Source organism: Blennius ocellaris, assembly GCF_963422515.1.
Source record: "Blennius ocellaris genome assembly, chromosome: 11".
Lineage (NCBI taxonomy): Eukaryota > Metazoa > Chordata > Actinopteri > Blenniiformes > Blenniidae > Blennius > Blennius ocellaris.
Window position 1 is genome coordinate 12,447,358 of NC_137660.1, and position 12,745 is coordinate 12,460,102.

The window sequence follows — 12,745 nt, forward strand, 5'->3', positions numbered from 1 at the left end:
GGAGTCTTCAAACTTCCTCAAAATTACCCTCTTCAAGTATGTGTTCAGCAGTCTAGACTCCAGACTGTGACCGATGACCATGATCAGATCATATTAACATGGCCAGCTTAACAGAGGCACGCTACTTCTCGACGGGCTTATCTCAAGAGATGAAGAGTGCGCGAACGACTTAAAGTGCTGAACATGCCCATCATACCTACAGCAATTCTCTTTCCAATAACATATTAAAGAGAGGCTTGTTTCAGTCTCCTCTTCATTGTGCACGTGACAACAGACTCGCAGCGCAGCAGGTCTTGACCCATATTTCCACATATTTAAATTAGTGCCTGTGGCTCTACTCAAACAAACAGTCAATATTAACAACTGTCTTGGCCTTTATAGATGGTATTCTTGTGACAAGCAGCCAATAAGGCAATCACTCCTCAGAGTTTGAGAGATGTTGAAATAAGATAATATTACAATGAGGTCACTGTTATTTTTGTCGATGAAATCACCACATTGCTGCATTTGGTACAATGTGATTTTCCACAGAAAAACACAAACAAGACTATTATCATCCCTTTTAAATAGTCAAATAAACTTAACTGAAGTTAAACTCTTGATGATTTCCAATGGAAAGCTGAAATGCAAGTTATATGAATATGTGATAATTGGCTGTCAAGACATTTGATTTGACTCAGAAGTCAAGGTCATGAAGATTTCTGCAGTTTTGTTCAGATGATAAGAAAAATATTACCTGTGATATTTACATCCAGATAGAAACACTGTTTCCTTTGGAGCAACAAACGAAACCCATGACAAGCACCACTTCTGTGGAATATTATGAATATTGTAGATAGATATAAGAATTATTTTAGATGATATGTTACCTTTTAAAAGTGGACAGATATTGATTTCTGACCTGTCGTTGCTTGAATCTTCATTGTAAGCATCTGAAGAGCCAGCTTGTTTGTTTAACCTTACTAAAAAAATTAAGTTGTAATAACACTTCAGAGGATTATGATTTAATGTGTATTAATAACACTGTGGCATTAAACAGTCCATGAAAACAACAGCTAGATACGTGCACATTATCCACAGATCAAGTAAATGAGATGTAACGTGTTAATTTATTATCTGTGGAGGTTCTGTTGTCATGTCATTTTAACTTTGAGACAAAGCTACTCCCGAAATATAAATCGACAGGGTGAGTCAGCTGCAGTGAAAAACAGAGAGTCATACATTTAAAGACATCTTTTTTGTTTTGTAGAATAGCAAGCGTCAAAGATTTTATTCTCAAAATTGCCAAACTGTTTAATTTCTCGATGGAATAGTGAGGAGACACGTGACGTGAGATGAGGCTGTGAATTATGAATTATTAGCTTCATCATTATAGAAGAAAAAAAATAAATGGAAAAAAAATAAAAATTTCCTCTGTGTTTGGGGAAACTAAACAGATCCACGGATCTTTAGAACCTGGTCCAATAAGTTCTAATGTTGGAAAAACTTTCAACTTATTTACAGCTTTTTAAAAGCAATGAATTGTTGGCACGTCAGCATTTTGAGAAGCCAACTTTATCTTTTAACACACATCCTCACTCTCCAAAGAGTAGATGTTTATATACAATAATCCATTCTTGTTGATTTAATGTTGAGCAGCAGTGGAAAATCAAAAGTTGAAGGATTAGTGGTTTATGTAACTGCAGGGAGTTTTTTCTTAATTTATGAGTTAAAACAAGATTTTAGATACAATGCAGTTTATACTTTTATGCTGGATGTGTAGAAGGGGTCACAATTGTGGGTTGAACACAAAAATGAAACAAATCAAAAAACTTTTAAATTGAAATATGTTTGCCTCTGAAAGAATCATGTCTCACCTGCACAGACCAAATACCTGAATGTCAAATTGAGCTTTATTGCAGTTTTTCTGAATTTGAGACTGCTATAACAACATTTTCTCCAATTTTCTTTATTTTGGGACGTGAACAAATCCACAGATTTTCAAAAAATAACTTGCTCTAGCAAACGCTGGCCAGCAGTCCATTATTTTGTTTGCTAATTCTGCTGAATGTTCCCTTTAATGTGAAGATTTATAGTTTACGAAGGTAAAAGCCATATTGGCTCATCTTTGTTGTGAGAACCCATTAAGCTATCCTGTCATTAATTTTAAGGCTTGCGGGAAAAGGCGAGTGGTTGACAAGAAACCTTCCACCAACAGAATGTCCTCCTCACACTATTTTCAAACCAAAGGTCACACAGTTGTGTAATTTCCACATTTGGCAGGTTTTGAGTGGTTAAATTGGCTGAACATATAAGTTCAAAAATTGCTCAACTTTCAACAAAAACAACACTTCCTTATAAGCACCAACACGCACACGCGCGCACAAACACACACATACACACTGTGGTGGTGCAGCAACAAGCCTACGTGAACTTTGAGAAATGACATCCTTCATGCTGAGATTGTGAAAACAAGAGACCAAACAAGACCGGTTGTCATGACATTAATAAGTGTATTTCAACATAAATTTCGATTTTTAGATGTGCACAAGCCATTACAGACAAATAGAACTTGACAAGATTTACATATATATTACTCGTATTTACAGATATTTGAGTGCATTTTATATACAAATACATATATACTCTACATTGGTACATGCATAGGTGCACAGTACACACATACGTATATATTTACACAAAATGTACAGTATTTATATACAGTTTAGATACAAAGTACGTGTTAGTATGGTGTCTTACAACCATTATAGTGCTTCCCATCTCAGTTAATGTGCAGGAAATAGCTTTGTTTGGAGCCTAAATGAAGCCAAAACACAGAGCCCCCAATGGCGCAGGATGTCAGGGGAAAATCAGGAAGAGTGATGACGTACCTAGTGCGGTATGCACCCGTTTCTCCCCGAACTCTTTATACAAGCCACAGGAACAGCCTGTGGGAAGGTAGATATCCTCATCCAACACTGGTCAGTCTCACTTCATCAAAGCCCCCACCCCCACCCCCAACCACTCACTACTGGCCATCTACGTGTACATGTCTCATTATATCGGAGGAGATTGCGTTCACCATCGCAGAGCAGAAATTAAAGCCATTACACCAAAACTCACTTGTCACACCATGCAATAAGTCCTTGCACAAATTATAATAAATGTGGACGCATGCAAGGGCCCAATTATTTGACTCTGCGTGCGTGTGTTAAGTTAAAGGAAAAAATTTAATTGAATTGCAACACAAGCCACAAAAATCGGATCGTAAGACAAACAACAAAATGGAGAGTGGGACAGAAAGGATGAGGTGGCGACTCTGGTTTCTTCAAGACATTTGGTAGAGGGGACTTGTTTTCACTACCTACCACATATAATTCCTGGTTGCTACCTGAGATTTATCTTTGTAAACACTCAGCTGCTCTGCAGGGAGACAAAACCACGATTAAAAAGTTCAGGATTCCTGGAAAAGGGCTCTCTCATAAAAGCAAAGAAATCATGCTGTGAGTATGCAAAAAAATAAAAAGTACTTTACTGAAGCTGGGCTGCTTGGGGTTGTCACATGCTTAAATCTTCATGAATAAAAACAGATCTTTTTAGAGAATTATATGACAACATACTTGTGAGTTTTCTTTTCTCTTTCTCAATGTTTTGATGCTTGTGCAACCCTCCAGAAATCCACAGATGTGCCCATATTGTTTTTCTTTTTAATTGTCTTTCCATTTTATTAGCAAAAAATTTGATTTTCTCTATTATTGTTATATTTGGGAGACAGTTTGGTTCTTGTCAGCCAAAGGTAAGATGAGCTGGCTTTGACTTATGATGCCTTTGCCAGATGTGGCTTCACTCTGCCTGAATGGAGGTTTTGGGGGAGTCCAGTTCTCTCCAGTTTCCAGTGCTGCCCGTTGGGCTCCGGTTGGGTATCCTGGTCAGCAGCGTTGTCCTGCGGATGCTGCTGTCTGAGTCCTCCTTCCTGAAGTCAGTGTTCATCTTGTGCCAGCATGAGAAGCAGTGCACAAAATCCTGGAGGAGGTGTCCGCTGAAGATCATGTATATCCATGGGTTACAGCAGCTGTTGAGACTGGCAAGGAGCGCAGACAGAGTCACCGCTGTGTTGTCAGTATCTGGAGAACAGAGGGAGGAAAGAGGAAAAGGGTGATTAATCTGCTAAACATCTGGCACAGGCTGGCCTGCTCAAATGCCTGTCTAGCTTAATACCTTATGGTTTTCAAATGTGGAGTCTTTGTTCCTTGAACGGGAGAAAAAATACAAATGAGTGCATTCAGAAGGCACTAGCGAGGGAAGTCTGGAAAACAAGTACTTTCTTTTTGAAATTAGATCATATGATTTCCCTGATGGTAGTGAGGCTATCTGTCTGCTTGGTATGTTGACATTGCCCTTGCCCTGCAAAGTATTTGTCTTTCACAGAAGACGAAGATAAATTTATGATAAACAACATTTAAAAACAGACTTTATTTTTTTTAAGAAGGGTTTGTTTTTTTAATGTAAACTCCTCATACTGATAAACTCTACGATTAAATTGGAATAAAATGGCTTTGGATTACTTGGATTAGTAAAAAAAGAACATCTTTTGATGTGAGTTTTAATCGTTATTTTCATCACTTTTATTTTAATGCGTAATTATGCACATTTGGTGGTTCTGCGCACTCTCTGAGCTCGTGCGTAAAGTCCGTGCGCAATTGGACTCACGGCGCCTGGCCATTAATTATATTTGTTTATTTGTTCGACCGAGTTTTTTGAGCGTCGAAGAATATGATTTAATACAGCTTAAAGTATTTTTTTTTTTTTTTAGCACTTACCAGCATAATGGGAGTTTTCATCCCACACAGACCACATCTGCACAACGAAGAACGGTGCCCAGCAAACAATGTACGCCAAAACGATGACAAAAGTCATTTTGACCGTCCTCAGTTTGGCTCTTGATATAGTTGTTACGCTGCTGACTGAATTCTTCCCGATCAATCCAGTCTTGTTCGCTGCACCGACCGTCATTTTCCGTTTCTTGTACTTGATATTCTTCCATATGCTGTGGCAGATGAAGCCGTAGCACATCATGAGAATGACCACGGGTACGAGAAAGATGCCCACGGTTATCCAGGTGATGTACGCCTTGGTGCCCCACGGCTCGATAAAGTGCGCCCAGCAGTCGTAGACCTTTGAGCCGTTCTTGATCTCGCTCAGGGAGAAGATGAAATACTGCGGAGTGCTGAGCACCAGGCTGCACGTCCACGTGGAGACGATCATGATGTACGAGCGTTGGGTGGGCTGCTGGAGCGTTTTCAGCGGGTGGCAGATGGCGATGTAACGGTCCAGGGTCATCATCACCATCATGTAGGTGGACGCAAACATCCCCATCACCTGGAGGTGCTTCACTATTCTGCAGAGAAAGTCCGGACCGTAGAAGCGGAAAGTGACCTCCCAGCAGAGCTGCGGCAGCACCTGGAAGAAAGCGACCACCAGGTCAGCCAGGCTGAGATGTTTGATGAAAAGGTGCATCCGCGACATCTTCTTCTTGGTGTTGTACATGGCCAAAAGGACGCTCACGTTCCCGATCACAGCGACCACGAAGGTGATGGTCAGGACCATGATCTCGATTTGGGCCACATCCTCATTGCGCGCAAACGGGTCGGACCCGTTCGGGATGCAGCTGCTGTTTCCAGGAGTCCCCATCATTGAGTCATAAGTGAGACTGAAATCAAGAGACCGGTTCTCCGCACTCAGGAGCTGCACACTGTCATGAGTGTGCATGGCACTGCCCCTCTGTGCGCCCTTGCAGATCCAGTGCCAGAGGGGCTGTGGAGTGCCTCTCCGGTCCGTATATGGCTGTACCTGATCCTCTCTGGGAGAAACACGCTGCTCTGTGACTTTTTGCTGCTCGTGGGTCCTTTTAAACTCGAATCAAATTTCAGAGCACGTGTGCGTAAAGCGGATGCACTGCAAAAAACAGGACACTCGAAAGTTGTTTGTTGTCTGGAAAAAGTTTGCGCACACCCCCCCCCCCCCCCAAAAAAAAAAAATATAGAGAGAGACATTTTACGAACAAGGTACATCCCGAATTAAACATACTCGGTTACTTTAATGATCAAGATTATAGCTTTTGTTAAAATTAGTCTCTCATGTTTCATGTCAAAATGCGTAAAACATGCGAGAAATCATCATATGTTTGTTTAGAAAGTTTCACGGCTCCAAAACATAAAACGACAAAAACCTCAACCATCAGTGTTGTGGTCAAAGCATGTTTCTTTTTCCTTTTTTAACAGTGTACAAGCCCTTCCCTTCATTATACATACATACATGCAACATCCTCAACAGTGGGCCACGTGTTTTGAAAGCATTCTGGCCAATACCTGGCACTGAGTAGCAAATACTGCTGTCACTACTACTACTACTACTCCTACTCTGGTTTTGAAAACATTTGAAGTACAATAAGTAGAGATATGAAAACACCCAGAGTCCAAAGTTACTGGAATCATACCCTCATTTTTTAAATTAAATTCAATATTCAATACATGTGGAAAATATTCACAAACGTTGTAGTGAAGTTAGTTTAAAAAAAGTGACAGACATTGTATAATATCTTTTTATTTAATATTTCATCATGTTTTTATTTTTAGAACAATGAAAAATTGAAAGCCACCATAACAAATGCCTTTACAATTATACTTTTCATAATTCTGACCCTCACTTTCTCATTGAGCGAAAGGTGCGATTGATTATTTAGTAAATGTACCACAGGATCAAATGTTGGTGCTCTTTCAATTAGACCTAAAAGGGCATAGCCACCTTTCTCCAGCAATCTAAAACTCCAATATATTCCGATACCACATGGATAATAGAGCCAAGAATTGTATGGAGGCAGAAAGACCAATATAGGTCGAGGATGGATGGATGGAATCTGCTGGCCTGGCTTCGTAGAACCGTTAGCCTATATCAGTAGAGGGGAGCCTTCTTTTTTTTAACTCATGAAACTCCCTGTGCTACTTGTTCACTGTAATTAATGTGTAAAGTAACTCACTGGTAATGTATTTTGCTATATAGACATGATGTGAAAATGTAATGATGAGGCTGAATGTAACATCAGAGGTTGTTTAAGTGGTATTTTGTTCCAGTTGCTCGGGCTTACATCATTTCCTTGAAAGTTTATCACAACATCAAAAGTATGCAGAACATAAAGAAGCTCTTGTGCAAGCTCTTGCTGAAAATATTGCAGCACATTAATTCACAGGAACAGGCACAGCCACAGGCGACAAAGTTACAGTCATGTACATGTGAGTCATTGAAATATTAATTAAGAAACTCTGCTGTAAAAACATTGAAACACTGTTAACACAAACATGTTACACTGCATAGAGCAGAGATTTGTGAAATAAGCGTTCTATTGAATGGCCACTGGTCCAAATACCTGGACCAGCAGCACTTTCAGTGTGAAATTAAAAGCTACATTTTGGATGGATTGATGGATGGTTGGATGGTTAGGTGAATGGATGGATGGATGGATGGATGGATGGATGGATGGATGGATATGAGTTATATTGAAGTTTGATGTGAGTTGCCCTTACTGTAGAAGCCACTGCATGCTCCCACCTCAACTATAGTACCACTTGACCATGTGTGGGTGGACTAAATGAGCTACAGTGCTAACGGAGAGCTGTTTTCACAAGGTGGTACAAACCGACTCTGCTTCCAGAAGCTGTGCTGTGCAGTTCTTATGACAGGAGTTATTCCTTCAGCTGTTATAAAACATCTTGCAGATTTTTCTCTCAGGTACTTTCTGTCTTTTGCCTTAAACTAAGACATCCCTCGTGTTGCATTCTTCTTTTTTTTCTCGCCAAATTCAGATTCATAGGCTGTCATTATTTGACATATTCAATAACTTCATAAAGTTCAGATCAGAATCTCTAACTTCATTCCATCTCTCTATGATGACAAGCAAATGAACACAGACGCAATATTGTTTTGTAAACTGGTCGGAATGCACACAGACAACTCATTTGTATGCTCCTTTTTGCACTCATACTGTTATTTGTATTTGAGCAACCCTCAAGCACATGCAAACAGAAAATGCATACAATTTAACATTCTATGTGCAGAATCTTAGTCAATCAGACTATATACATTAATGTAGAAACAAATCACTTTTAATATAATTTTGACTTGTTTTCTCTCTTCTTGGACTCTATCGAGTGAAAATGTCAGTTGGAGTATTTTATTTTGAGTATTGGTTAAAAGTTTTGCTTGTTTTATAATTTATCAGAAACTGAAAACACCTGAACAATTCATTTGACCTCTCTTTGCTTTTGATTGAGTTTATTGTTGTTAAAAATATTTCATTTTGCTAATGTCAAGCCTTTCAGAGGATAAAGAGTCTATGGGGGTATTGGTAGTCTTTAGTACAATTAATCACAGTCAAGTACTCAGAAATTAACAGTAAACTGCATGGTTTCAATGAGTGAAAAGGACAAAAATGAACCAAGATTGCTATTTATAAGTTTACAAAAACATTGTCACTGTATATTATTGTTCATCTTAACACTACTTCCTATTAAGCTATTAAATTGTATTTCGATTTAAAACAATAACAACAACAAAAACATTTTTGGTGATAAGAGCTTTCACATTTACATTCTGGATTTGAATGACCGCCATGTTAAGTAGTTCAAAGAACAGGTTTTAAACTATAAAATCAGTATGCAGATGATAATGTAGAAACGTCGAACACATCAAAACACACTGTGTATGTGGAGGCAGGCCCAATAATAGTTGAACTTGAAATGAATCAACAAGAGTTAAACTTCATTCTGTGTGGATGAGGGCTTTAATGTCACCATCTTCTGCACTGAAATTATTATAATTTTTTCCTTTCCTTCGTTGTTTTGGTCTCTCCTACATTCATTCTGCTGGAAGCATCTCTCTGTTTTTCCTTCTGCCTCTCCCACGAATGCCACTCCAATCGACTTATAAGGTAAATTGCACATTACAGTTTCCATTGCGCATGATTGCTGACTGTCTGCGGGTGTCTGGCAGCTATTTGACTCATCCGATCCATGTGCTGATAGTGAGGATAGTTATCTTTATTGTGCGCGCAAAGCATCCTCTGTGCAGATCTGCTCTCTTTAATTTCCGATCGGCCCCACAGTGAGCGGTACAAACTGCAACTTGCTCTCCAAAATGCTCTGCTGGCTGGTTGAACTGGCTTAGAGGCATAATGAAGTTTTCCCAATTATCCCGTGTGTCCCTCTTTGGTAATCTTTCCATCAGAGTCAAAGCGAGGGAACTTTTTGACGCTGCGGGCTCATGTTGACCAGCTAACCTGCCTCCTCACATGGGGGTCCTGTTATGTGTCTGATTTCTATCGGTCCTTCCCCTCCAGTGCGCTCTTGTCTTATCCTCGGGGGGGGGGGGGGGGGGGGGGGGTCAAGGACAATATAACGGACAGCTCCCTTCTTACCCTCATCTTCTGCTTTTCAATACGTTCACCAGAGACGTCCTGTGCTGTTATTACAGCTCCAGGCTCGAATTCTCTCATTTGCTACAGAACATGAAGACCCAGTTCGCTGTCCTAAACTGTGGGCCGTGTGTCTGTGCTGTGGAATCATGGGAATGTGTGTTGTGTCTCCAATGGCCGGAGTAGTCAGTCTGAATCGTCTCTGTGAGGTTTCCCTTTTCCTCTGTGAAAGCTACTGGGACTGACTTGTTATTCTGGGATCAAGAAATCTTGTGAAAAAGTTTAAAATGTCAGTCTTGACTTTAAAACAAAGCTTTGTGTTAAACCTTATCGAGTATTCAAATTGAACTATGCTGTATTGGCATAATCAAAGTTTGGCATTTAGGAAGGATCTTGTTTTGTGTTCATTTGTACTCCTTTTTTTCCCCCTTTCTCCTGTAATTCTGTCAAATGAAAGAACAGAAGCGTTGTAGCTTTGCACATGTAATCTTGCATCACAGACAAAAGCCATTTCAAGCATGAAAAAAACTGTCTGCTGTAACGAGCCGCCTTATAGCATGTTCTGTCTGGCTTATATCTCCAACACCTCATGCATTATAATACCCTGTAAGTCTGTCACGCTCCCTGTTTGGCATTCACCATGACTCTGACACACACTCACATTAAAAAGGTGCACATGAATAGGCAAGAAGTCTGAAAAGAAAAAAAAGAAAAGCTTTATTGACCTGTACCTTCTGATTTAGATGCTTATCGTAGTTTTTCTTTACAGTGTTCGTAAAGCCTCAGATGAGTTTGTCTCCTGGACGACTGCAGTCCAACGAACAACACATCAAACAGAAGATTTAATTATCTGCTTACTTTATGGTGAAACTTATGACAATAGGCAGGATCTCCACAGAGGCTACATATAATGCATTTATTACGTAAGTTTATATGTACCTTTAGATGTTCTGCTCCAGCCTCAGGCCAGATAATAAATCTGTGCTTTAGTAAACAAGACATTGAAGTTTATAATCACGAGAATCTGGACCAAGTACATATTTGTTATGCAACTTGAACCCACATATAAAAACCATAATGAACTCAAGTGCAGCTACTCTAGTTGGAAATCTTCTTCAGATGGATTTTTGAATCAGTGTTGTGTTGTCCAAATAAAACTTTCTAACCATCAAATATAAATCAATTACTAATATGAGGATCACAATGAGGATACTTTAAATAAAATCATTTAAACAGCTCTAGTTGTTAAAGTAAATACTCAAATATGGGTAAATACATAGTGGTTTTTGCAATATTTTCTAAAAACCATAAATATTATAGTGTTCCTTTTGCTTTTACAAAGTGTTTTCTATTCTCAGTTGGTGCACCTGACAGTGGTTCCAGTTTTCCTTTTTTTTTTTAAATAAATTCAGAAAAATAGCTTGAACATTTAAACTGTTTACAAAAAACAAGTACCATATATAATTTAATATTAAACACATAAAAACCACTGTTAAGTGTGATTGAATGTAACTAATCTACGAGTCAACAATACAAACTGTAATTGATGAGTAATCAATCATTTCTAAGTAATCCCGAAGTGGGGCTAAATTCCAGTTATAAAAAATTTTATCTATGTGATTTTGGTCAGGCATCTGCCAGTCAATAGCATATCATGCCTTTAAGGTTTTACAGTATACAGAAAATATCCATTAGTTTGTGCTCTATAAAGTGTTGAATACATTGATTGTGGCTTTTGGTAGTAATGGAAGTTATGACAAAACACAAAAGCAATGGGGGAAGTACCAAGAAGGAGTGAAATCCTCCAAGTCCAATCTGTTACATAAAAACAGTTTGAGTTTCTGTGAGCTTGTTTGGGTTTACAGAGTATGAATGTACAGTGAGTAAAGCAAAGGGTTATTCTAATTAAAAATTTAAATCAACTTGATTTGACGGATGGATGGATGGATGGATGGATGGATGGATGGACTGCATGTGACAGGAAGACAAGATCCTGGAATATATGTAGTAACCACTTTCAGCGAAATTGCATTCATATAGGATATTTGGCATGATAATTATGGAGCAGAAGGTTCACGTACCTTGTCAAGCTTGGTGCATTACTATCTTTCCCCCTTTGGCACAGCTGTGTCTGCAGCTGCAGCCAGTTAGCCAGTATTTATGGTGGTTCTTCAACAGAGTAACTCAATCAAAGGCCCACGCAAAAAAAAAAATGGATTGTATGTGCTTGATAGATGTTACAGTGTTATGTAATTTTGTTCACTTTCCATACAGACATTAAAAAAAAAAATTATTAAGTGTTTCTGATGACACAGTTCAATTAAAATAGTTTTAGTTTCATTATACTTTCAGAGCTCAAAAGCCGAAAGACCTTTTACTGTTAACATTGGCAAGATGAGAGTTGCTCCGCTGCTCACCCTCCTGTCAAAATCCACCCTGGATGTTGGTCTCACTGATAACAAAAGGAGAAATCATCACTATGTAATCACGACCTTTCAACGGGTCTTATCACCTCATTGCAAGGGGTAATATTGTTCGTTTGATATGAAATCACTCAGAAATGGGAGTTTGTCGTTGCACTACCACAGGTGTGCTGGATCGAGCAAAATCAAGCCTGTGCACACCAGTGGTGTAGTGGTTAGCACTCCTGCCTCACAGCCAGATTAAACCACAGTGACTCCCAGTTTTGAGTCTTTCTGTGTGGAATCTGCATGATTTCCATGCTCCTGCATTGTCAGTAGAGTTTTGTCCAATGGTCAATTAACATGCCGTGATTGTGAATATGTGATTTTCCTCCCTGTTTAAGCCCTTTGATGGACATGGTGATCTGTATTGAGTGCACCCTGCCTTCTGCATAATGCATGCTGGGATTGGCTCCAGCCATCGTTGACCCTGAATTAAATAAAGACACATATAGTACATAGCTCTGCACATGGATCTTCAAGGCCATTTTTCTTCCCAGATGGTCGTAAACTTTGGGTTAAATTGTTTAATGACTGGCTGTTCATTCAACATTCATATATGAATATTGTTTTATGCAGGATCCACTGTAAATGAGTAGCACATTTACAGTCCTTTAAACAATTTTTTGGGGATTATTTATTTATTTTAAATCTAAAACAAAATATACAGAATTTAGTCAGATATAGAACATATTATTGTATATATTTTTTCCTCCTGAAAATCACTCTCTGACAGGAAATGTTGAAATATGTTCAGTTATATCAAAAGTGGATGAACTATTGATATAATTGATCGATATTGACAGCTGTGTTATATCTTCAGTGGTTAGTACTCTCA

At 38.9% G+C, this 12,745-nt stretch overlaps 1 protein-coding gene across 1 annotated transcript; it reads right to left on the minus strand.

Moving 5' to 3' along the window:
• Positions 1-2,480: 2,480 nt before the first annotated feature.
• Positions 2,481-5,818, minus strand: avpr1aa (arginine vasopressin receptor 1Aa). Its single transcript, XM_080505389.1, has 2 exons — positions 4,800-5,818; positions 2,481-4,103 (listed from the first exon to the last, which is right to left on the minus strand). Exons 1-2 carry the CDS (start codon positions 5,746-5,748, stop codon positions 3,823-3,825), a joined length of 1,230 nt encoding a protein of 409 aa, XP_080361515.1. The 5' UTR covers positions 5,749-5,818; the 3' UTR covers positions 2,481-3,822.
• Between the last annotated feature and the right edge of the window lie 6,927 nt (positions 5,819-12,745).

What these genes read in the sequence shown, in the direction of transcription:
- avpr1aa (XM_080505389.1), bottom strand. Translation starts at nt 5,748, where the DNA reads ATGCACACTCATGACAGTGTGCAGCTCCTGAGTGCGGAGAACCGGTCT. An exon ending in TGAAAACTCCCATTATGCTG is followed by an intron (nt 4,104 to 4,799) that starts GTAAGTGCTAAA and finishes TCTGTTCTCCAG; the next exon opens with ATACTGACAACACAGCGGTG.